Source organism: Hypanus sabinus, chromosome 9, assembly GCF_030144855.1.
Source record: "Hypanus sabinus isolate sHypSab1 chromosome 9, sHypSab1.hap1, whole genome shotgun sequence".
Classification (NCBI taxonomy): Eukaryota; Metazoa; Chordata; class Chondrichthyes; order Myliobatiformes; family Dasyatidae; genus Hypanus; species Hypanus sabinus.
This window is the reverse complement of record NC_082714.1, coordinates 165,150,561-165,176,241: the sequence shown is the minus strand read 5'-3', so window position 1 is coordinate 165,176,241 and position 25,681 is coordinate 165,150,561. Positions and strand designations below refer to the sequence as shown.

The 25,681-nt window shown below is 48.2% G+C and overlaps 1 protein-coding gene across 1 annotated transcript in view; it reads left to right on the top strand.

Moving 5' to 3' along the window:
• LOC132400010 (potassium voltage-gated channel subfamily KQT member 2) overlaps nt 1–20,167 on the top strand; it is a 99,969-nt gene extending 79,802 nt beyond the window's left edge. Inside the window, exons 12-16 of the mRNA XM_059981054.1 lie at nt 3,878–3,986; nt 4,426–4,557; nt 10,501–10,602; nt 14,098–14,221; nt 17,740–20,167. Coding sequence (XP_059837037.1) covers nt 3,878–3,986; nt 4,426–4,557; nt 10,501–10,602; nt 14,098–14,221; nt 17,740–18,468 — 1,196 coding nt within the window. The 3' untranslated portion in view covers nt 18,469–20,167. The remainder of the gene's footprint in view (nt 1–3,877; nt 3,987–4,425; nt 4,558–10,500; nt 10,603–14,097; nt 14,222–17,739) is intronic.
• The last annotated feature ends 5,514 nt before the right edge of the window (nt 20,168–25,681 follow it).

The following is a 25,681-nucleotide window of genomic DNA, read 5'->3' as shown; positions in this document are numbered from 1 at the left end:
ATGGCTCCTGGAATGGCGAGGTGGTGGGGGTCCACGTGGGTGGCTGCCTTTCTGGCCACGTTTTCCCAGCCTGACATATTGCAGGTTCAGGAACTCGTGCCAGGCCGGCTGTTTCACGTCGCTGTGCATCGGTACGGTGTGCCAACGCATTTTGTAAATATGTACGCCCTTGAGCCTGGCCCAATGCAGGCGTGCCTGTTCTGAGAGTGGTCACATTGCTGGGGTCCATAGATCATTGTGAGTGCCTTACCCTGGGGTGGGGGGGTGGTGAATTCAATTGCACTCTCCAGGAGAGGGATCACACTGGGGTCCTCAGAGTAGTCGAGCATTGATCAGTAAGGTATGGGAGCTAGCTGTAACCTCTGACTTGGTGGATGTCTGGTGAAGCCTTCACCCTGACCTCTGCTTTCTCAAGCAATTACAGATGGGGTGGGGGGTCACAGATTGATGAACTGTACGTCTCCAGGGTGTACGTGTCTCGGGTGTTGGCTGCCTCAATGCGGCCTGTTGCCTGCTCGGACCACCTCCTGGAGTGGGCGGAGCTGAATGTGCTGCCTGCACGGGTGGGGTCCGCATACTGGCATTTCAACAACCGGCTGCTGGAGTGGGCGGAGCTGAATGTGCTGCCTGCACGGGTGGGGTCCGCGTACTGGCATTTCAACAACCGGCTGCTGGAGTGGGCGGAGCTGAATGTGCTGCCTGCACGGGTGGGGTCCGCGTACTGGCATTTCAACAACCGGCTGCTGGAGGACGGCCGGTTTCGGGATTTGTTCCGGCAGCTCTGGCAGGAAGAACGGGGAAGTTTCCCCTCTCTGCGGCTCTGTTGGGATGTGGGCAATGCTCACGTCTGACTGTTCTGCCAGGAATACATGCATGGCTCGACCAGGTGGTGGATGTCCGGATTTGATCAGCTTGAGAAGGAGCTGATTGACTTGGAGTCCCGGTTAGGGTGGACTGATGGGGACCTGCAACTGGAGAGGCCCCCGGGTGCTTATGTGAGATTGCGTGTCCAGATGCTGCAGGATGCTTCGCCCTTCTTCTACTCTCGAGAAAGGAATGGGTGTCCGCAGGCAGCTCATGGCTCCCGCGTCATGGATCTGGTGAAAATTGTTGCGGAAGTCTGTTCCTTTTATGAGGCTCTATTCTCATTGACCCTGTGCAGTGAGGATGAACGCAGGGCTTTGTGGGAGGACTTACCAAAGGTTAGACCTAGGGGGCTGTTGAGTGGCTAGACGCTCCGATATCTGACCAGTGCCCTCAACCAGCTGCAGAAAGACATGTCCCCGGGGTTAGATGGGTTGATGGTCGAATTTCTCTGGGCCTTTTGGGACATCCTAGGGACTGATTTTGCAGGGGTACTGGGGGAGAGCCTGGTGACAGGTGAGATGCCCCTCTCTTGGCAGAGAGCAGGCATGGCCCTGCTGCCAGAGAAGTGGGATCTCCATTGCCTGCAGAATTGGCGCCCAGTATTCCCCCTCAGCGCGAGTACAAGGTCTTTGCCTGGGTGATGACCCAGTGTCTGGGCTCCGTGCTGGAGGAAGTGGTCCATCCTGACCAGTCCTACACGGTCCCGGTGTGGTCGATCCAGGACAATATCCACCTTGTCCAGGATCTGATCTACCTGTGCCGGGAGGCTGGTCTGTCAGTCGCCTTTCTCTCTCTCGACCAAGAGAAGGTGTTCGATGACCATGAGCATCTCTTGAGGACTCTGTGAGCGTTCAGGCTTGGGCTACGTTTTGTGGCCTGTGTCTGACTACTGTCCGCTGCCGCGGAAAGCCTAGTTAAAGTGAACGGGTCCTTGACAGCGTGTTGAGCTTTGGGAGGGGGGGTGCGTTAGGGGTGCCCCAAGTCGGGATAGCTGTACTCGTTCTGTGTGGAGCTGTTATTGTGCTTTCTCTGTAAGAGGTTAATGAGTTTGATTCTATGCGATCTGGACATGGAGGTCGTCCTCTCGGCTTACGCCAATTACGATATCCTTATGGTCACCGGTTGACTTGCAGAGAATGTGAGAATGCCGTCAGGTCTTCTCAGCCGTGTCCTCTGCAAGGGTCAACTGGGAGAAGAGTGTGGGCCTCTTGGTGGTTCAGTGCCAAGTGGACTCCCTGCCAGAGGGGTTGAGCCATTTGCGTGGAACACCACACACCTCTTCCACTTGGAGGTCTACCTGAGTTTGACAGAGGCCTGGGTGGCGAACTGGCAGGATTTGGAGACCAAGATCTCTGCCTGTCTGGAGCGTTGGTCAGGCCACCTTCATGCGAGGGCTTTGGTGATCAATCTGCTGGATGCCTCCATGGTGTGGTACCAGCTGTCTGCCTTGGTCCCACCCGTGGTATTTGTATCCAGGACCCAGAAGGGGCTGTTGGACTTCTTCTGGGGAAATAGGAGGCATCGGATCTCTGCAGCGGTCCCGAGTCTTCCGATTGCGGAGGGTGGCCAGTTCCCTGGCGGATCTCTGCCTGCAGAGATACTTGTACCGTGACCACCCTCTGAGATGACGCATTTTCTCCACCAGAGTGCTGCCTGCGGGAGGACACGCGAATCCCGGCGGACAGTGTTGGCCATGCCACTCTGAGGGATCTACCCCATTTCTGTCGGGGACCGTGGCAGGTTTGGGGTCTGGCCTCATTGGGGCAGGGTGCTCCTGGGCTGTTAGGGAATGACGTTCTGGTTGCTGGGAGACCGGTCCTGTTCATAGTATGGTGGGGGTCGGGAGGGCGCGGGGTTCCGGCACCACCGCAGACCAATGTGCGCGTCGGACCCAGGCCTCGGGAGACCACGCGGGAGAGGCTCCCACACAACGTGAGCCGTCTCTCTGGGATGCCCACCGTGCCGATCCACAACACTCCAAAGTGCTTCTTGTGTGGCTGCTGCTACACACGTTCCAGTTCCTCCCCTTGCTCTGCCAACTGGACACACCATGTTACCATTAGACAGCGGAGGAGGTGCTTCCCCTGTACGTTGGGGACCTGGGATGGAAGGTGTTGCATCGGGCAGTACCATACAAGATTCCCGAGCGGGTTCACTGACACCCCATCCAGCTTTAACATTCTGTGGGCGGGAGGCGTCGGTGTACCACCTGTACGTGGAGTGTGAGAGGTTGAGTTTCTCAGGAGCTGCTGCTGAGGTTCTGCCCGCACTTTAGTCCCTCACTCCTCATCTACGGGCACCCAGTTTGGCAGAGGCGGGCGAGAGGAGGATACCCTGGTGGGTTTGGTCCTGGGCCTGGCCAAGATGGCCTTACACAGGTCCATGGGGCGGAAAGTCAAGGGCTCTGCCAGGGCCAGCTGCCTGCCTCTGTTCAGAAGATGCATTTGTGCCCAGCTATCTTTGGAGAGGGTGCATGCAGTCACAATGGGTACAGTGAGGGATTCCAGAATTGGTGCCCACCCCCCAGGGAATTGACTGTACAAATAATTTGAATTTATTCAGTCTTGTAAATACTTAATGTTTGTACTTTGTAGAATTTTTTGTGTAAATACAGAGTCACACTGTGGGAGTGTTGTGGCACCAGAGGAGTGCTGACAAGTTATGGGAAGAGTGGGGCAGTGGAGTGTTGCAACCTGTCACCGAGAGAACTGGACAGAGCAGTCCCTGTTCTGCAAACCTCTGCAGTATCCGGACTGGGATAGTGCAGCCTCCTCTGGGGCAGACCGATGAACCAGACCTGAAACGGCAGATTGAGGAACCAGGGGATTTGGTGGAGGGTGGATACTGTCAAGTGGAGACACCTAGTCTCAGCAGACTTAAGGGACTGAATGAGCCTCTTCCTGTGGCTCCTCCTCCTCCTGTTTTGTGGAGGTTGCTGATAGAGAGGCGGACTGCCCTGAGGTAGCAGTGTAGCCCATATTTCCCGTCTGCTCGCTGTTGTGTTTTGCAGATCAAGGAAGCCTGCCTGAGGAGCTCATCCCAGACAACAGGAGCTGCCAGTGTGAGTTTGTCACTGATGACCTCACCCCTGGGCTGAAGGTTTCTATCCGAGCGTTATGGTAAGATCTGGCTGGATGCTAACACAGGCCCCTGAGGGATGGCTTGTGGGAATGGCCCCTGGAGATGGATCCTGGGATTGCACAGAGAATCTAGAACAGTACAGCACAAGAACAAGCCCGTTGGTCCACAATCTAACTAGTAATAATCCTTTCTGCCTCCACATTGTCCATATCATTCCATCTCCTGCACATTTATGGGCTACCATCGTCCACAGCAGTGCATTCCAGGCACCCACTCCTCCGTTTCTGTGGAAAAAAGAGCCTTACCCAACACATCCACTTTGAACTACCGTGGGTGGTATGACAGCACCAGCAACCCGTTCAATTCCCTGTGAAGGAGTTTGTTTGTTCTCCCCGTGACCGAATGAATTTCCTCCAGTTGCCCCTTGCCTCCGTCCCCCTGTCTTTGTATCTAATATTCTGGAAACCTCCTTTGCAGCATTATGCGATTCCTTGTTTCCAAGCGGAAGTTCAAGGAGAGCCTGCGGCCTTACGACGTGATGGATGTGATCGAGCAGTACTCCGCCGGGCACTTGGACATGTTGTCTAGGATTAAAAACCTGCAGTCGAGGCAAGTTCCCCCTCTCACTTACTGCTCCTTGCACCCCCTCTCAAGTTGTGTCAGCCAGGCAACAGTGCACATCCATAAGACATAGGAACATAATTAGACCATTCGGCCCATCGAGTCTGCTCTGCTATCCCATGTGTCTGATTTATTATCCCTCTAAACCTATTCTCCTGCCTTCTCCCTGTAACCTTTGATGCCCTAACTGATCAGGAAACTATCAACTTCTGCTTTAAATATACCCACGGACTTGGCCTCCACCGCAGTCTTGCGGCAGAGCACTTCACAGATTCACTACTCTCTGGCTAAAAAAAATTCCACCTTACCTCTGATCTAAAAGATCCCCCTCTAGTTCTGGATATCCTCACCATAGGAAACATCCTCTCCATATCCACTGATGGCTGCTTGTGGGGCCAGCCGTTCTGTCCTTATTCAGGGAAAGGTTTTAGGGGGGGGTAGTACCCAGGGCCAGCATCGAGGAGGGTTAATGCTCTAGTCTGGATCCAGACACATAGAGCCACAGGCTCTTGGAGGGAGAAGTTTAGAGGGATAGAGGGCAAACATCTGCAACTAGGACCTGCTCAGGCAGGTACCTTGGTCAGCATGGGCGATCTGGGCCGAAGGGCCGTTTATCGTATTGTATGACCATATCTGTGAGTGAGTGTGAGGAAGGCAAATGCGATGTTCACATTCATTTTGAGAGGACTAGAATACAGAAGCAAGGATGTAACGTTGAGGCTTTATAAGGCACTAGTCAGATCATACTCAGAGTTGGTGAACAGTTTTATGCCCCTTATCTAAGAAAAGACGTGCTGACATCGGAGAGGGTTCAGAGGAGGTTTACAAGAATGATTCTGGGAATGAGGAGTGCCTCATAGCTTCAGGCCCGTACTCGCTGGAGTTTGGAAGAATGAGAACGGGGGGAGGGGGGTGGATCTCATTAAAAACTCGAATATTGAAAGCCTTAGATAGAATGGATGTGGAGAGGATGTTTCCTATAGTGAATGAGTCTAGAACTAGAAGTTCTATTCTGAGGCTCAGAATAGAGAAACATCCCTTTAGAACAGGGATGAGGAGGAATTTCTTTAGCTGGAGGGTGGTGAATGTGTGGAATTCATTGCCACAAATGGCTGTGGAGACCAGGTCATTGAGTATATTTAAAGTGAAGATTGATAGGTTCCTGATTAGTAAGAGTGTCAAAGGTTACAGGGAGAAGGCAGGAGAATGGGGTTGAGAGGGATAATAAACCTGCCATGATGGAATGGCAGAGCAGACTTGATGGGCTGAATGGTCTAATTCTGCTCCCATGTGTTTCATTTCAATTGCTCTCTGAAGAGGCTGAGAAGGTGAATCGGATAAGGTAATAGATGTCTCACTGGCCCTGTAAAACCTTCCTTTCTAAACTCTGATTAGGTGGTATTATAATAATAGTTTACCGATAGAGCCCTTTTCACACAAATTGCTTTACAATGGGAAAAAGTGGGAGTGTGAAACTAAAAGACAAAATTCTGTTAGTTATAAGCAAGGTTAAATAGACAGGTTTTGAGCTGGTGTATCAGCTGTGTCTGCATCCTTTATAGTTTTAGGTATTGATTAGATCATAAGACATAGGAGCAGAATTAGGCCATTCAGCCCATTGAACCTGCTCTGCCATTCCATCATGGCTGATCCTGGATTCCACTCAACCCCATACACCTACCTTCTCGCCATATCCCTCGATGCCCTGACTGATGAGGAAACTATCAAATTCCACCTTAAATATGTGCACAGACTTGGCCTCCACTGCAGTCTGTGGCAGAGTATTCCACAGATTCACTACCCTCTGGCTAAAAAAATTCCTCCTTACCTCTGTTCGAAAAGGTTGCCCCTCAATTTTGGGGTTGTGCCCTCTAGTTCTGGATACTCTCACCACTGGAAATGTCCTCTCTACATCCACATCTAGTCCTTTCAACATTTGGTAGTTTTCAATGAGTTCTCCCCCCACATTCTTCTAAATTCCAGTGAGTACAGGCCCAAGGCTGCCAAACGTTCCTCATATGTTACCCCCTTCATTCCCATAATCATCCTGGTGAATTCCAGTTTAGCAGCATAGTTCAAAAAATCTGACTTGTTATGAGGGAGATTGTTGAAATGTAAGAGAGGTAAGATCTTGAGCAGGATTATAAAAGAATTATGAGTGCGCACATAATTCCTTCTGCTGCACCCACTGGGATCCTGGGGGTGTTGTGCTATCTTTCAGAGATGTTAAATCACCATCTCTTCCTGCTTCAGGACCAAAGACTCCTTTGGAGCTGTTCACTGCCGTGAAGCTGTGGGGAGCTGCTGTGCGCAGTTTGACAGCAGCGTTCCTGCCCAACTGAAAACCCCCCATTAATGTGTGACCATGTGAAAGCTCCTGTGAGAAGTTGCTTGTAGTTAGAGAGACGGAGTGTATTGGTAGAGATGTGGTTCCCAGAGGGTGTTCCCAGCTCCTGCTGGTGTCTGGGAAGCCTTTGTAACAGGGTTGATCCCTGGTACCATGAGGTCAACAGGATATTGGGGCAGGAACTCAGGAGGCAGGTGGAATTTACTGGTTTCTTTGCTGGGAGGGGTATCAGTGCAGTGGGTTCTGTCACCGTGACCAAAATCACCAGAAGATGATGAAGCCCAGGGTGGAAAAGGCTAACACGAGGGGGCATAGTTTTAAGGCATTTAGAAGTAGGTACAAGGGGATGTCAGGGGTAGGTTTTGGTGCTGGTGGGTGCACTGCCAGTGAAGATGGTAAGAGGCAGATACAACATGGTCTTTTAAGAGACTCTTAAATGGATACATGGAGCTGAGACAGCTATGCGGTAGGGAAATTCTAGTCAGCTTCTAGAGTAGGTTACATGGTCAGCACAACATTGTGGGCTGAAGGGCCTGTAATGTGCTGTAGATTTTCTATGTTCTAGAAATGCGGCTGTAGGAATTCACTATGTTCAGGCGAGCCCCAGCTTGCTCTATACCTCATGGTTGTTCGAAGCTGACAGTTCTACTCTTTTCCTTGGAACAGAAGGTTTTGATACCACCTCTAGTATCTTGCATACTTTCCTAAAGTTGCTCAGAATCACTGATTTGGTAAGTGAGGGAGCCAAACTGTGGACATTGCGTTTTAGTGCAGGGAACTCTTGAGGGCAATCCATTGGATATTAGAAAGAGTTGTTCTAATTGGTATGAACATAGAGCATTTCAGCACCTTACAGCCCATCGGTTCATGATGTTGTGCTGACCTTTTAACCTATGCTAAGATCAGTCTAACCCTTCCCTCCTATATAGTCCTCCATTTTTCTTTCATCATGTGCCTTTCTTTCTAAGCGTCTCTTGAATGTTTCTAATGATCTGCCTCTATCACCATCTCTGGCTCCCCCCTATTCTGTGGGGGGAAAGAAAACTTTGACATCTCCCTCACACTTTCCTCCAATCACCTTAAAATTAGACCATAAGACATAGGAGCAGAATTAGGCCATTGGGTCTGCTCCATCATGGCTGATTTATTATCCCTCTCAACCCCATTCTCTTGCCTTCTCCCCATAATCATTGACACTTTTACTAAGCAGGAACCTATCAACATTCACTTTATATATACCCAGCAACTTGGCCTCGAAAGCCGTCTGTGACACAGATTCACCACCCTGGGGAAATCGACGCTGGCTGTTCATTCTTATACACAATGCCTGGCTCTATAGAGATTGCAATCACTAAGTAGTCTTTTATGTGTACGAAAGAGTTCAAAGTGTTAGCAAGATGTTGTCTTTTCTTCAAAGGGGTTTGGGCGAGTTATTTTAAAATTGTACTGAGCTCTGGTTAATTCTCGTATGATAGTTCCATTGGGGGTGGGGGAACCCCACCACGGAACGAGATGGATGTGGTGTCCACGCAGTCACTTGTATTAGCAGGACTGAAATGGTTAAACTGTGAGATCAGATTGCAGCCGTCTTGTAATCTGAACAAAGAGATTAAGGAGTGAAGGACTGAGGTATTTAAGGAGATTATAGGATTTGGTAGAACGTGTATAGGAAACTTTAGGCCAAATCCACTGATCCTTCAATTCAGAACGCTGCAGGTGAGGACTGGCGAAAAATGTTCTTTATGCAAGGGGTGTGGCATCTCAATTTGGTTCCTCAGAATGTGTCAGGGGCTGGAAATCAATCAGAGGTTGAGGGGTTTTGGTGTGGTAAGTGGGTGCTGGAGAATAGACACAAGGCAGGTTAAAAGAGCCACCATCTCCAAAATTCATTTCAGTGACAGGAATGAATCCTGTTCCAGAGCTCCCTGGTAGAAGGGAGCCACCTTCACCAGTGACTTTAGGGCTGTCTGATGTTGGTGTTGGTACAACTGGGGAATGATCTGGATGGCTGATGCCCAAAGTGGTCGGAGGTGAGAGGCAGAGGGCACATATCTTCTGTTTGGAGAGAGCTCCAACAGTTAGACACCCACTGTTGGTGAGAGGTGGAGGGCACTTGGGGAGATCTCTGGCCAACTAACACCCACTGTCTTGTGAGGTGAGCCAGCGTCACATGCAGAGAAGCTGAATCCCTCGTCATTGCAGAACCCTGTGTCTGCAGCACGATTAAAACAATACTTTTCCGTATGGACTCTTGCAAAGGTTTGGCAGATTTTCATATTTCTGTTCTCCAGTGCCTGTTAGATTCAGACAAGTTTATAGTCATATACACCCAGGGTAAGATGAAATTCCTTTCTTGCAAAAAGCTCACAAAGCAAATGTGATGTCAATACAATGACAGGCTTAAAACAGCAGAACAATGCAAAGATAATCGTGCAGTCTGAACTAGTGTCAGAATCAGTCGGGTTTCATTTAACCAGCTTATGTTTGAAATTTTTTTTTTGCCTTGCAGTGCATAATAATAAAAAATCTAAAAAATACAAAAAAAAAGTATGTATTTAAATGAAACAAGTAGTCCAAAAACAGCAAGGTAGTTTTCATTGTCTATTCAGAAATCTGATGGTGGAGGTGAAGAAGCTGTTCCTGAAATGTTGTGTCTCTTCAGGCTCCTGTACCTCCTGCCTGATGGTATCAATGAGAAGAGGGCATGTCCTGGGTGATGGCTCATTAATGATAGATGCCATCTTTTTGAGGCATTGCCTTTTGAAAGTGTCCTGTGATGGATTGCTGAAGTGTAATAAGAGAGAGGAGAGTTAAAGCCCAGGTGTGTGGGGCTTACAGCTGTTAGTTCTGAGGCACACTGATACAAGAGATGCTGAGATCACCAGCTGACAATGGTTGGTGATCAGTTTCATCTCTTCACATTGTGGAGGCCTCGTCCTTTACCCCTGGGCTGAGCGATCCTTAGTCACAAACTCTGCTTCACACTCTCTCTTTGACTTCTACTCTTGACCCACGACCTTCACCCTTGGTCTATGTTTCCCCACGTTGGCAGGTGAATGGAACAAGAGCAGAAATGTATAAGCACAGAGTGAGCAACAACAAAATTATGGAGGAACTCAGGTCAGGTAGCATCTATGGAGGGGAGTGAACAGTCCACGTTGAGGTCCAAGACTGGAAAAGAAGGGGATGATCATTCCCTGCACTGATGCTGTCTGACCTGCTGAGTCCCTCCAGTAATTTGTACGTGTGCAACATAAGGTTTCCAGCATCTGCGGATGCTCCTGTGTCTATCACAGAGTGGTGGTGGTGGGGTTGGCAGTAAGGTGCACCAATTCAAAGCCCATGATTTGGAGCTGCTTTGATGATCTTCAATGGAAACTGATCGTTTCATCCTTCCTTTGGAGAAAGCCAAATGTTGGAGCTCTCACTGACAAATAGTTCCTTACCCAACCTCTCCACCAGCCCTTGGCATGCCTGCCATGGGGTTGGCTGTTTCTCTGACTGTGATGATACGAATTCCTTCTGTCTCCTCACGTTACTTCACTATGCAATTTGCTGCTGTTCTCTCTTATTTACTCTGCCAGGATAGATATGATTGTGGGTCCCCCACCCCCTTCAACTCCCCGGCATAAGAAGCTTAAAGGAGTCCTCACCACTTCCAAAGATTCAATCCAATACTCTCCTAGGTTAGGACTCATCAACAGAATGTTCTTTCTTTTCACTCAAGAATTATATATTCAAACAGCCAAACCCCTTCTACAAGAATACACCTGCTTCACAAAAACAGTAAGATCTATTCAAAATATCCTCTAATTATTTTGTTAAATTCCAGATCCCTCAGCACTATGTGAGAGTCTAGGTTGACTGACGAAGGGGTTTAGCTGTTATTGCTTGTAGTGTGCTGCAGAGTTCTCAAAGCTTTTTGCCTTCTTTTTAAGCAATTGGGAATTTTTGTGATCCTGCTGCTGGGGACTGAACAGGAACCAAACCATATCAGAGCTTTAGGGTTGGCGCTGCATGAGAGCATGTGGTTGAATGAAGCATGGGCTGCCCTTGAGGCAAGGGCACCGGAACCCATGTCAGCTGCTTCCATTTGGAGACCCATGCAATGCTGGCATGCCAAAGTTCGCCTTGGATAAATGGTGGACCACCAGAATTAAAGGCCTTGGGCAAAGGAACATAGAAGTATTCCCAGGGCAGCCTCTGTCTGCCCAACCACTAGACCCTTCCAGCACTGTCCTGCATAAGTCTGAGGAGCAGAATTAGGCCATTTGGCACATTGAATCCGCTCTGCCTTTCCACCATGGCTGATTTAGTTTCCTTCTCAGCCCCTTTCTCCTGACCTTCTTCCCATAGCCTTTGATCAGATTACTAATCAAGAACTTATAAACCTCCACTTTAAATATACCCAATGAATTCCACAGATTCACCACCCTCTGGCCAATGAAATTCATCCTCATCTCTGTTCAAATGGGATGTCGCTCTATTCTGAGGTCCCTCTGGCCGTAGACTCTCATGCAATAGGAAACATCCTCTCCACATCCACTCTATCAAGGCCTTTCACCATTTGATAGGTTTCTTTTAGACCACCCCTCATTCTTTTAAACTCCAGCAAGTACAGGCTCAGTACTATCAAACACTCTTCATACATTAAACAAACTTAAAGAGCAGCTCTCAAGTTGGATTCTCATTAGCTGGTTCGAGGTGCTTGAGAGGACAAATTTTCCAACTGTTTCTAAATATCTCTTGAAAAAGAGATGAGCTTTATTTGTCACATGTACATTGAAACAAACAGTGAAATGTGCCATTTGTGTGAAATCAAATGTGAGAATTGTGCTGGGCGACCTGCAAATGTCACTACACTTTCGGCGCTAACATAGTATGCCCACAATACCATATATGTAATGTTGGAGGAAACTAGAACACCTGGAGGAAACTCACATGGTCTCAGGGAGAATGAAGAAGCCCCTTACAGACAGCAGCAGGAATTGAACCCCAATTTTACAGATGGTGCTGTAAAGCATTGTGCTAACTGCCACGCTTCTGTGTTGCTCCCTAGCTTATTCCTGATGAACTAAAGACATTTCCACCTTGTGATAAAACCCTGCGCTGCTGTGTAAAGCTGTAATCCTGCAGCTCCACTGACCCCCTCACTGCCTCTGAACACCCGTCAGCTCCTTCACTCTAGACTTGCTTCTCCAAACCCCTGGCAGCTGTCTTCTTCAAGATATCCCGTAAAACTGAGTGTCTGTGATGAGCCTGCAGCACACTTCTCCATTCAGTGCTTTATAAAAGCAAGTGTAGTTCTGTCTTAAACCAGTACAGGTTAAAACACAAAGTATGGTTTTACAGAACCCTCTCCATGTTGTAGTCTTCTAATTCACCCCTTGCCTTTCTCCTTTGTTATAGGTACTAACCATCAACAATAATGATGAGTTAGGCACAGAGAGAATCTATATTTACTGACAAGTGCCTTTATTGGCTTGGTTAAAAAGCATGTGAATTTACAAAACTAAATAGCTGTGTGCACACCCACTTGGTTTCCCTGAGCCTCCATGAACAGCCAAAGAACAGAAAAGATAACACCTGTGAAAAGGAGTCTCTGCTGCACAGGTTTTCCTTTTGATCCCAATGTAATCTCCACATTTCAGACATGGGGGCATCCCCTTCTGTGATGTTTGGTCCCCACAGAGTTGTTGCTGGCTGTACTCCCCAAATCCTCCATTCATACCCTTTTTCTTGTCGATTCAATGAGTTGTTTCAAATTTGTTGGCTCAGCCTTATCTGACTGACCTGTGTCAACTTCTTATTGGATGTGGCCCAAGACTACAAGCCGTATTCTTTTATGACACCTTTCCCCAGACTTGTGCCCAAGATAAATTCCTTGCACATCCTAGGCTCCACGATGCACTTCCTTTGTAGTGCAGAGAGGGGATTCTTCCTGGTAGTGTCAATTCTTAAACTGACAGTGCCTTCCAACTTGGCTCCCTTCTTGTGTACACTCAGTGCTCCCAACAGCAGTTGCCCTTTCCCGCTCTGCCACTCAGAGGAACAACCTCCACTAGTGCAAGCATTTCTCACCCTCCCCTAAGCTGGAGTCTTTCTCTGCAGCACCCTGGCATGGTGCAACATCTGTGAGGACCTGGGCCCCTGTCCAACCTGATGCCTTCTCTCCCAGAGGGTGTCTGCATCAGCCCCACATGAAGTGTGTTTGTCCACATGCTGAATCCATTTCCCACTCATCACTTGGCACACCACCCCTCCCAAGTTTTGGACATAGTTGTACTTGGAGGCTGGCTTTCAGGCACATCAGTGAGGTGAGAACTGAGGTCACTCTTTCTTGTGCTGAAGGCGCCTGACACTGCATTTAGTCCCGATGCAGGTTCTGAAACATCGACCACCCCTTTACCTCCACAGGTACTGCCTGACCCGCTAAGTTGCTCCAGCAGTTTATCTTAGTCTCTGAATTTAGAAAGTTTTGCATGGTCTAGTACTGACAGAACTTCGCTATCCACAGAGTGGAATGTTTTGACCCTGCTGTCAATTTACACCTCTGGCTCAGAGTGGTACTCCTGTATAAATGGATTATTATTGCCACCACCCCAGCTGAATGTGGAATCATAACTCTGCATATAAATCACCGAGACCGAGATACAAAAAAGCTCACTCCTCTTCACTTCAATGTTGACTCTTATGCCATTGGCTGGGGAGATTGTAATCTCCCCTTCAGTGGCTTATTGAGTGCCTACCTTTATCCAGCTTGTTTGTAGAAGACAATTGCCTTTGCCGTCAGCTGCTATCTGTGTAAATGTCTCAGCTGCCAGCTTTTCATGACTGTGCTTAATTTTCTGTCTGTTGGTTTCACTTACCTGCATGACTCTGCAGTTGCATCGTGGGAAATGTCTTTCTGATAATTGCTGTTCAGATCAATTTCAGGCTTTTTGCATAACCATTTCCTCCTCCACCCTTCACAAAAAGAAAACTTTCCACCTATTCTTAAAAAGAATTCTTTCCTCTTCTGACAAATCTTTCTCTTTAAAGAGCCCCAGTAACCTCTAACCTATTGCCTTGCATTCTGACTCTAACCTCTGCTCGTCATGGCATAGTTCTGCTGGGCCCAGGGCTGCTTCACATTCTAATCTATTTCCTGAGCTGTCTGTGTGTCTCCTCCCCAATGGCAGAGTCGACCAAATCGTCGGCCGAGGTCCCCAGATTCAGGAGAAAGACCGCTCCAAGATTCCAGCGGAGACAGAGATTCCAGAAGATCCCAGTATGATGGGGCGGCTGGGCAAGATGGAACGACAGGTAACGAATGGCAACTAGTGTAGAGAGTGGTCTCTACCAAGTTCAGGATTTGTCACCTGATACCTGAGGCATAAACTGAGGGAGGATCCAATCACAGTGAAACACACAGCACAGAGACGGCCCATTGGTCCATTGAACATAGAATACAGGCCCTTTGGCCCACAATGTTATCCCAGACCTTTAAACCTACTCCAAGATCAAGCCAACCCTTCTCTTTCACATACAACTCCACTTTTTTTTTAAACCATGTGCCTATCTTTGGCGGGCTGCAATCATAACAATCTCTTAAGTACTTTGCAGGGACCAACAAGAAGCATGTAAGCAGAGTGGCCAATGTTGGAGTGGACAGTGTTAGAGTGGTCAGGCTTTTAAGATAAAGGAGCAGGGTAGCACTTAAGCTCGAAGTTGGAGGGATAACAAGTGTAGGCAGAGGAACACTCCTCCTGTAATGTGTATAATAGCAGGGCACCTGACAGTTTCCCTGATGACTACCTCAGTGGAAAGTGCATCCAACTGCAGCTCCTGACTGACAAGGTAAAGGAACGGAAGCTGGAGATGGATACACTCAGGATCATCCGAGTGGCTGTTTCTGAGATGCTCACACTTCTAGTGCAGGCTTGAGAAGCAAAGCATCAGTGTAAAGTTCCCCAGCACAAATATACCCCAGTGGCACTGTGATCAGTTCTGAGGCTCAGGAGGGAAGCGTAAAGTCAGGCAGAGTGATGGTGATAGTTGGGGCAGACCAGGAGTTTGAGTCCACAGAAGAGATGCCAGGATTGTGTTGCCCCCTAGGTGCTAGGGTCCAGGATGTCTCAGCGGCTGCAGGAAGTTTACACATTAAAATGTTAACGATTTGTATAATGGGGTTGATAGCTTTGAGGCCAAGTTTGTGGATGATACAAAGAGGGGCAAGTAGTGCTGAGGAAGCAGGCTCTCTACAGGAAGATTTAGACAGATTAGGAGAATGGACTAAGAAGCGGCAGATGGAATAGTGTAGAAAAGTGAATGGTCTGTTTTCTAAAGGGGGAGAAAATTAAAGAATCAAAGGTGCAAAGGGACTTGGGAGACTTCGTGCAGAATTCCCCAAAAGTTAACTTGTAGGTAGAGTCGGTAGTAAGGAAAGCAAATACAATGTTAGCATTATTTCGAGAGGGCTAGAATACAAAAGAAATGGGATTATGGGAATTATAAAGGCTTAACATATGAAGAGCTTTTGATGGCTCTGGGTCTATAGTCACTGGAGTTTAGAAGAATGATGGGGGGGGGGGGGGCACCTCATTGAAACCTTTTGAATATTGCAAGTCCTAGATAATGTGGTTGTAGAGAGGATGTTTCCTGTAGTTGGGGAGTCTAGGAGCAGAGGGTACTGCCTCAGAATAAAGGGACGTCCCTTTAGAACAAAGATAAGGAGGAATCTCTAGCCAGAGGTGGTGAATCTAGATTTCATTGCCACAAGATGTCATTAGAAGCAAAGACATTGAGTATGTTGAAAGTGGAGTTTTATAGGTTTTTGATTAATCAGGGTGTCAAAGGTTACGGGGAGAAGGCAAGAGAATTGGGTTGAGAGGGACAATAGTCATGCAGGAATGGCAGAGCAGACATGGTGGGCTGAATGGCTGAATTTCTGCTCCTAGGTCTATGAGTTAATAAAACGTTCCTAATATATCTGCCTCAAACACCATACTAGCAAGGCTTTCCATGCACCCACTGGTCTCTGTGTAAAACACCTACCTCTGACCACCCCCAATACTTTCCTCCAATAACAGTAAATTATGCATTTCCGTCCTGGGAAAAAGTCTCTGGCTATCAACTAAATCTGTGCCTCTTATTTTTATTTAGTTTTGCCACTTAGCAATCCTGATTTAACCCCAGTCTGAACTTGGGACAATTTACAATAATCTATGAAATTACTACCTGCTACTTGTTTGAACTGTGAGAGGAAACCGCAGCACCTGGAGAAAACCCAGGCATTCCATGGGGAGGACGTACAGACTCCATACAGAGGATGCCGGAATTGAACTCCAAACTTTGATGCCCTGAGCTGCAACAGCATCACGATAGTCGCTGTGATACCATGGCATCCCACTTCTATCATCTTGTACATCTTTACCAAGTTGTCTTCCATCCTGCTTCACTCCAAAGAGAAAAGTCCTAGCTCGCCCTCATAAGACATCCAATCCTTATGGGGCAGAACTCTGTAGCATTAGATTCAGGATCAGAGGGATAGTCTGTCACATTTCGAGATTCTGTTTGCCTCTGTGTGAAGTTTGGTTCATTATTGAAGATGCTGCTGATAAGTTAAGCCTAGGGGTTAACTTCATGCAGGGTAGTGAGATTTGACCCTGGGTATGTGTACAGAGTGCATCAGGTAGTAGTTACATATTGCACCTGGCTCTGAAATGCACCTCCATGGAAGTCTGTGTATTAATGCGGACGTGAGTGTAGGTACATCGAGCTTTTTGTATCTGTAGAGAAGGGCAGTGAACCGGCTGCCCCTGGCTGGCTTCAGTTCTCTTTCTTTTAGTCTGCAGGACACAAAATGGGGTGGGCATGAGGCTTGCAACCCCATCACAAAAACAGAACAATAGAAATGCCAAAGACCTTATCCCCGGGAGAGGAAGGGTCTTTGCAAAGAAGATGTATGAAGTTGCGTGGAGAGGGGAGAGTGACACGGACTTGGAAGCAAGCACCCCCTCCGTGGATGATATCACCATAGTGAGCCGTATCTCATGTAATGATGTCTGAGCACAGGAAGGTGATGGGGAGCCTAGTGATGTGACGTGACAGCCTTCCCTCAAAGTTAATAAAGCAAAAGAGCTTGTTATTAACTTGAGAAAGGACGATGAGGTGATAAACCAAGGACAGCAGTCACATTCTGACTACGGGCACAGGGAAATCGGAGCAAGGCAGACTGGAACGTTGTGATTTAGTGTGTGAATGGTCTGTGGATGAGGGTTCAATAGCCAGCTTGTTAACGAATGGCTTTTTAACAGGCTTGGTTACTGGGCAACTGATTCGTGGATGGATTTGGCTGTTGGGCTACTGGTTAGGGTTAGCTAGTAAATGGAAAAATTAGGTGGCTGGTTCACGGTGACTGCTTACTTGGTAGATGGTTATTGAGTGACTAGTTGGTGGGCAGCTGGTTACTGAATGGATGGTTAATGGGCTGGTTAGTCAGTGGTGGCTAGTTAATAGGTTGGTTCTTGGGCAGCTAATGGTGGCTATTTAGGGGTTTGTTGGGTAGCTGGTAACTCCTAAGTGAGCTGATTATTGGGCAACTGGTTAGTGGTCAAGTAGTTAATGGGATGGCAATTGTGTAGTTGGTCAGAACATAACTCATAATGAGCTGGTTAGTGAGCAAGTCATTAATGGACTGGTTGTAGGGTTGTTGGTGTCAAGTTAGAGGACTTGTTGCTGGGTAGCTGGTCAGGGGGGTAAGCTCATTAATGAGCAAGTTATTGGGTAGCTGTTCAGTGGTGACTGGGTTGGGATGAGTGACCAGGCTCTCTGTGTTGCAGGTTCACTCCATGGAGAAGAAGCTAGACTTCCTAGTCAACATCTACATGCAGCAGATGGGAATCCCACAGTCGGAGAGCCAGGCTTACTTCATCTCCAAAGAGCCAGACCCTGCACCACCGTACCACAGCCCGGTGGACAACATGGAGCTCCTTGAGAAGAACACCAATGCCAACAAGAGTGGCTGCCCGTGCACTGTGCTCAGACCCTTCCCCGGGCACACCGGGACAACACTGGCGCCCCAGGGCTGCCCGCCGTCAGCCTCCTCTCACCAACATTCGGCCAATGGCCTCAGCCGTCACAGCCATGGCACGTTGACCTTTGTCACCTCGCCTGTGGGCGATGGCACAGCTTTCATCAGGATCCCACCACCACCCTCCACCTCCCACGATCGGATGTCCAGCCACGGGGGGCCAGGCAGGGAACACGCCTGTAAGCGGCCAGATGGGGCGCTGAGAGAGAGGGACAGCGACACATCCATCTCCATCCCCTCGGTGGACCACGAGGAGCTGGAGCGCTCCTACAGCGGCTTCAGCATCTCGCAGTCCAAGGACAACTTGGAAAGCGCTGGCCATGGCCCTTACCCTGGTGTCAGCCCCTGGGCCAAGACCAGGCTGTACATCGCTGAAGGGGAGAGCGACACGGACTCGGAAGCATGCACCCCCTCCGGACCCCCGAGGTCCTGTACCGTTGACGGGGCCCATTGCGACTTTGCATGGATTTCAAAATAGACAACATGGTGTGGTTCAGCTTGGGGTGTGGGAGGGCGGGGGGAGTAAGTCCTCGCTTGCGTGGGGTGGGGGAAGCCACACTGCTCCAAGTTTGAGGGTCAGTGCGGCCCCCCATCCCTGAGTGTCCTGACCGCACGCTGCAGCCTCCACCCCGCCTTCCGATCACCCCTGGGGTTCTCGACAGACTCCCCATGGACCGAACCTCCCTGCCCTGCGCCAGGCGGGCACATCCCAATCCCACCGTCCGATCCTCCGCCGCCTGCCCGGGAGTCCGACTACTGAATGTACCTTTGGCACCTCCGCACCACCACGTAGGGGTGGTGGTTGCGGGATAGGGGCGGGGTTGGGGGGAGAAGAACAGTGGCGAAGTTTCCGGGGAAACCCGAAAGCACGGATCAGCCGGAGCTAAAGGTAAGGTTAGGGAACTGGAGCTGGAAGATTCTCCCGAGAGGAGGAAGAGGTGGTGAAGCAGCTCCTATAGCCGTCTCATCGTCTGACGTTCCTACATTCCTGAGTATCTTTGACCTTAGTAACACATTTAAAATGCAGGTTGGATAGCATCTGCGGAGGGAAATAAGTAGTTGATGTGTTCAGGTTGAAACCCTGCATCAGATTGTCAGACCGTTGTTATACCTCAGCCCGAAACATTGACTTGATTCTCCTCTGTAGCTGCTGCCTGACCTGAGTGCCTCCAGCATTTTGTGTGTGTTATTCTGGACTTCCAGCATCTGCAGAATCTCGTTTACTTTTGACCTTAATCATGTTGGATATGCTTCATTGTAAAATGCTTCAGTTGAAGGTTGTGGGGAGAGTGAAGTTGCGGCTACAACTCTGTACCCAGGCTGCCTCTCCCGGACGGTTTATACAGTGGCTGTCCCTGTGAGATCCCGTGGGGCTCTGGTCAGGTGTTAATGAAGGTCTGGAACAGACCACTCTGTCCAGAGTCCAACTTTCCCTGGCCCATAAGGAACACAAGGGTTAACCCCCTACACCTGTCCCTGTCCCAGAACAGACTTGTTAATATATCTGTTCCTCCCCTACCCCACCATCCCTGTCCCAGAACTGACTGTTAATATCTTAGTACCCCCCCCCAGCAAATTTAGCATCTTATTTAATGTATTTGACTCTAATTCAGTCCTCCCAATGGTCAGCTAGACTCTAACCTGATGGCATGAACAATTATGGGGATTGGCCCAGTCTGGCCTCTTCCCTCTTCTCACCTACTCCTGGTGGCCCTCCTTCCCTTTCTCCCACAGTCCACTCTCTTCTTTTAGATTCATTTCGCAGCCTTTTACCTTTACACCTATCATTTCCTAGCTTCGTGCTTAACCCCTTCTCCCCCCTGGCTTCATCTATCACTTCTAGCTTGTCCCCCTTCACCTCCTTTTCCTGCCATCTTCCCCTTTCCAGGTCATCGACTGTTTATTCCCCTTCAGCCTGACTCGCTGAATTCCCCCAACATTTAGTATGTGTTGCTCTGGCTTTCCAGCATCTGCGGAATGTCTTATGTTTATGGTCAGCTATCCATCCTATCGTTGTGAGTTCGACACGGGCCGCCCCTTCTTTGCCACACCGTCTTCAACGTTAGTTTTGACAAAATGTGCAGATGCTGGAAGTCGAAAGAAACACAGTCAGAATGGGGGAGGAGCTCAGCAGGCAAGTCGCTTCTATGGAACAGAACAATCAGCCGACGTTTCGACCTGAAACGTTCACGGTTTTTCTTCTCCACAGATGCTGCTTGGCCTGCTGAGTTCCTCCCCCATCTTGCTTCAAATTTTTTGATTTGTATCCTCGCTGTATCCCTCCTAAACAACGGTACTGAGGGAGGGGTTCTCTCGCTCTCTCTCTGAATAGGCCTTAACCTGTTTGCTCTCCGGGTTCCCCGCCGTACAGTTTCGGAGGTGACCCGGAACCCACTGTGGTACCTACACCGATCGTTCTGCTTGTTCATTTGCGACTGAGTAGCGGCTGTTGCTTTCGGAATGGGAGCCCTGCCTTCGCCTTGGAAGCTGAGCGTCGTTTCGTTCCGAGTCTCCCCCTCACCACTGTAAACCCCAGGGACAGTGCGCTCGGTGGCTCAAAACAGACCATAGCTTGGGTCTGTTACCATTGGACCTCCCGCTTGCCTTATCTTCCCCCCCCCCCCCATTGGTCCGTTCTCAGAGCACACCGCCTTCCCACAGCCAATTGCAAATGACGCCGACAGGCCAGAATTTAGTTCCGCCGATTCCCACCTCCCTGCAGCCCTTCCGGTCTACAAACAAAGGAAATGTTCATGTGAACAAGCGTGTCACGTACTGACCTAGGTGGTCTTTCACTGATATACGTCTGAGAGTCTGATCGTCAACTCCAAGACAGAGGGCGGCCACAGCTTTGCACATTTGTGCCTTAAACAGATGCCTTGCATGGGTCAACCGACTCTCCGGAGTAGTTAGCACGAACTCTCCTGAAAGGACTCCCTCGGAACTCACTGTGAAGTTGGGGACTAGTTTACAGTTAACCATTTTTGCCACTACCAGTATATACAAGGCTTCATCAACCTTTATCCACAGGAATTCCTGTGGCCCGATTATTAAGATACCAAGTCCACCTCTCGCCCTGCTCCCGACACACTGCTTGGATTTTCCAACCGCAGCTGGCGTTTATCAGCGTCCTTTATGTAGCTGGACATCCCAAGGTGTTTCACAAACGCAAGAGCCGGCAGTGTGCCACCACCTTACTGGGGCATCTGCCGTCGCCAGAGTCCTCTGTCCTGGGCCGGTCTTTCAAGATGTCCCCAGATGTAGCCTGTCTTCTTGGCGGACCGCTCCTCTTCCAGGGATGAGGCCCTTGCACTTCTGTTATGTTTCTGTAGTTCTGGGTTTTTACGGGATGGGGTTGCTAGTCCCATGTCCAATCATCCTCCTTTCACAGCCAGACTTGAGACCATCCGTGGCGGAGTTAATTGGTCTTGCACTCTACTGTTTTCACGAAACAACAGGTGTAGACTCTTCCCTGGTGTAGCATCTCAGGCAGTGGTGAAGGAATTGTATTTTACCTCTGTGCTGAAGAGCACGCACTGTGTAAATAAGGAACATCTGGGAAAACCGTACATATTCCAGCATCCATGTCCCAGTGGTGACGAGTCTGCCACGGAAATGCCGACCACACCCGAGATTCAGCCGTGAAGGAGCACTGGCGTTGCCCCAGACTGGTCACCCGAAGAGCTCTCATTTCGGTAATCTAATCGGCGAGCTCGTTTGATTCACCCGGGGGCGCTGAGCCTTTTCACAGTGGTTTAAGTAGGGGGTGTGGAACCCAAGGAATGTTACTTCCGGATCATGATAGATTTAGTTTAAACAAAACTCAACGTTAGTAATGGGTAAACCTCTCCTTCCCTGGTCTGGGGTTCACACCACTCCCAGTCCTTCAAGCAGGTGCCCTCTGAACTGACCACTGATAGAATAAATGACCCAACAGAACCCCCCCCCCCCCCGCTTCCCAAATCTGGCTACCTCTCTCCTCCATAACACCCGCAATTTTCAGCAAACCTTTGCCTGTGAAGCACATTGGGATATTTCACTACAGACGGTAGGTAGGTGGTAGCTGTTACCGAGAGTGTCCCGCTTGCTAATGATTTTATGTGAATCGCTTTGTTAGTCACGGGTTTTCAGATGTGCTGTCCTGCGGGCTGTGGTTCACAGGTGCCTTGAGTTAATTCTTACACCGGTTATCAAAACGGCGACAGGTTATCACCAACATAGACACAAAGACTCACAGAGACGTATAGTGCCTTCTAAAAATATTCAGCACAACCTCCCCAACCACCACTTTGTTCACAGAAATGATTGTAAGAATCAGGAATTTTGATCAATTTAACTGACATTTTTAAAATTTGTGAATCAATGTAAAATGTTACAGCAGAGCCCCTAAAACAAGGACACTTGTAAAGTATGAAAAATTAAAAATACTAAAACTGTAATGGCAGCATTTTAAACGTATTCATCCCCTTTTGCTCAGTACTTAGTTGAACCACCTCTCTCAGCTATTACAGCCAGTAGTCTTTTTGGATGAGTCTCTTTTAGCTTTGCACTATGATGGAGCTGTGCCAGGTCAGTTGATGACCGGCGGTGGACAGTAATCCTGAAGTCTTGCTAGCGTTGTTCGATCCGTCAGGATTCTGACTGCGCCACTCAAAGGACATCCATTTTCTTCATTTGAAGCCGCTCCGGCAGTGTGCTCTGGGTCGTTGTCCTGAAAGGTAGACTTCCTTCTCAGTTTGAGCTTTCTGTCAGACGCTAGCAGATTTTTATCCAGGATCTCGCTATATTTAACAGCATGATTTACACCAATGTATTGCTTAATGCCGAGGCCAAAATGTTCCACTTCAGTCTTATCAGACCACAAGGTCTTCTTCCACATATTTACTGTGTCTTCTAAGTGCTTGCAAAGTTTTTTTTTCAGTCAGGCTTCTTCCTTGCCACAAAAAGTACCTTCAGAGATTGTGAAGCCATGAAGTTCATCTCCATTTGCAGCCACTGACGCCTGCAGCTCACTCAAAGTGCCATAGTAGCAGCCTGTCTTATAGGTGTCATTCTTCTCTGGTGACTAAGTTCAGAGGGTTGGCCTGAATAGGCAGTGGTTTCATCTTCGCGATGGATTGTTCTGAGCTCCAGGGTATAAAAATTGCCTTTGGACGGTCTTGTACCCTTCCCCAGATTACCATTTCCCTGATTTGTCTTGAATGCTCTTTTGTCATCATTGCCGTGTGGCCCATTGAAAATCTACTGTAAACTTGAACTTTACAGAGAGAGGGGTTATTTATTCAGGAGATCTTCCAATTTTCTACATTTACAAATTGAGTGAGTTGGTAATGGTTGGGTTATCTACTGCAGCTGAGGAAAGGTAGCGCCGTAATTACAAAGGGTTAAGATAAATACTTATTCAGTCTCACAATTTTGGTTTTTAGCAAATTATTGGCAGGTTTTGGAATTCTTTTGATTTGACTTAATATTTTATCGATTAGCTCAAAACCCTTTCAATATATTTTAAATTTAGAAACTGAGTAAAATGTGAAAATAGTGGGGGCTGAATACTCTTTCAAGGCACAATATCTTCTCAGATGCCGATAGACTGCCTCTCTCTGCCAGTTTCAGATTCTTGCAGAGCAAGAAGTGGAAGCAGTCTGCCAGCAGCTGCTTCTTGACCTGCGTGTTTCCAGCCCCCGGATTAAGTTGCCACCTGTGCCTCCCTTCGCCCCAAATCCTTCCATTCGGTAACTCAGACTTGAATATTTGTTAAACCGTGTGATCATTTGCCGAATCCCTCAATGAGATCTCCCAGGGGTTTGCTATTGCACATGTTAAGGTGGAGCGGACTGGCTGGGTTGAATGCCCTAATTTCGCTCTTACGGTGAACTAGTTGCAATCTCCCAGATATGTGATCTTTGAGACACGTTCCTCAATTGCATTGAATCTGAACCTTGCCCCTGGTTTATTCTATGTATAAACTTCTGTGCTCCTTCAACCTCTCGATTAGATTCCAGCCTAGTACCTTCTCCCGAATATCTGTTATTCAATATATGAACAGCCCGACCCGTTCGATTAGTCTCTACACTGTAAACTAGCAATCCCTTGGTTAAAACTCAAGCATGTGCAGGATCAGTCCACCCTCAGTTAATTTCCACCCTGTGATTCCTGTGAGTATATCCGGTCAATCTCGGGATTAGATTGCAGTTTGCACTTTCCCGAATATGGCATATTCTCCATATCACCCTCTGAGTTCCTGGCTTGGATTCCAACCTGGAACCCACTCCAGGAGATCTGTTATTTTGTATTTAAACCTCCGAACTGGCGGATTAAATTCCAGCCTGTACCCCAGTCCTGGGGATCAGTCACAAAAAAAACCCAAATAGACTAATATTTGTAGTCCTTTATTCCCTGGAGATCTATAATTTCACATTTGAGCTCTCTGAACCCCTGAACTAGATTTTAGTTCACTACCTGTCCCCGGAAAACTCGGTGTTCAGTGTAAAAACTCACTTCATTGATCAAATAGCTGTTCAGATCTTAAAGAATTCCTGCAGCTTTTCAAATCCCCGATTCCCCTCCACCCCAGTACCGGATTTCCCCCTGTGTTTGAAGGCAGGTGTGCTGGGAGAATATTGCATGAATCCGCAGCATTAACAGATGTAGTTAGTTTTAACAATAAATATGATATCCTGCTAGGCATGTACACATGTCCCAATGCTATTTTGAAACAAATTATTGCATTTATAAAATTTAATGGTGAAATAACATGCATCGAGTGGCAAAACTAGCACTCTCTACTCCTGTTTCCTAACCCAGATCTTTTTACTCCGAAGGTTAATAAAAGCTATTTATCGGGACTTTTACAATTTCTATACACAGAGGAGCCTTGTTCTATACAGTGACGGTGGAGACGGTGCCTACGCCAGCAGTGTATGAAGCAGTTCCACACGTTGCTACACAGTCGGGAAACTGGTTGCATTCATGAGCGGGGGAGGCAGGCGGCTGAAGGGGTGTGGGGGTATCTCTACTCCGGTGAATGAGACTGAGTGTGTGCCGCTGTATATTATCCAGGACAACCTGGTTAGATGACGTCTGACTGTATGCGAGTTTGACCGCGTTTGTAAAGATTCCACGAATTATATATTATTAAATAAAGGATATGCACTTACAAAGTACAGGCAAGCTCTGCCTCGTTGGTTGAGGTCATGATTCCATGGCTGACAGGGTTGTCTACTGGCGATTATCCAGTACGCAGTGACGAGCGCTAAGGGCCCTCCAGGTGGGGATGAACCAATGTCCATGTGATGAAGGTGCTCACCATTGCTGGTGGCGAGGAGTTCCAGAACTCAAGCGGAAGTTGATAGCATCTTGTTTCAGGGGCGTCAAGGGTTACTGGGAGAAGGCAGTAGAATGGGGTTCAGGGTTCAAAGTAAATTTATTATCAAAGTACACGTCACCATAAAGTACCCCGATATTCATTTTCTTGCGGATATTGACAATAAATATAAACGAACACAAAATCAGTGAACATACGCGCACAAGACGGACAAACAACCAATGTGCAAAAGACAACAAACTGCAAATATTAAAAGACAAAAAAGCAGTGAATATCGTGAGCATGAGATGAAGAGGCATTGAATGCGAGTCCATGGGTTGTGGGAGCATTTCAGTGATGGCGCATGTGAAGTTGAGCGAAGTTTTCC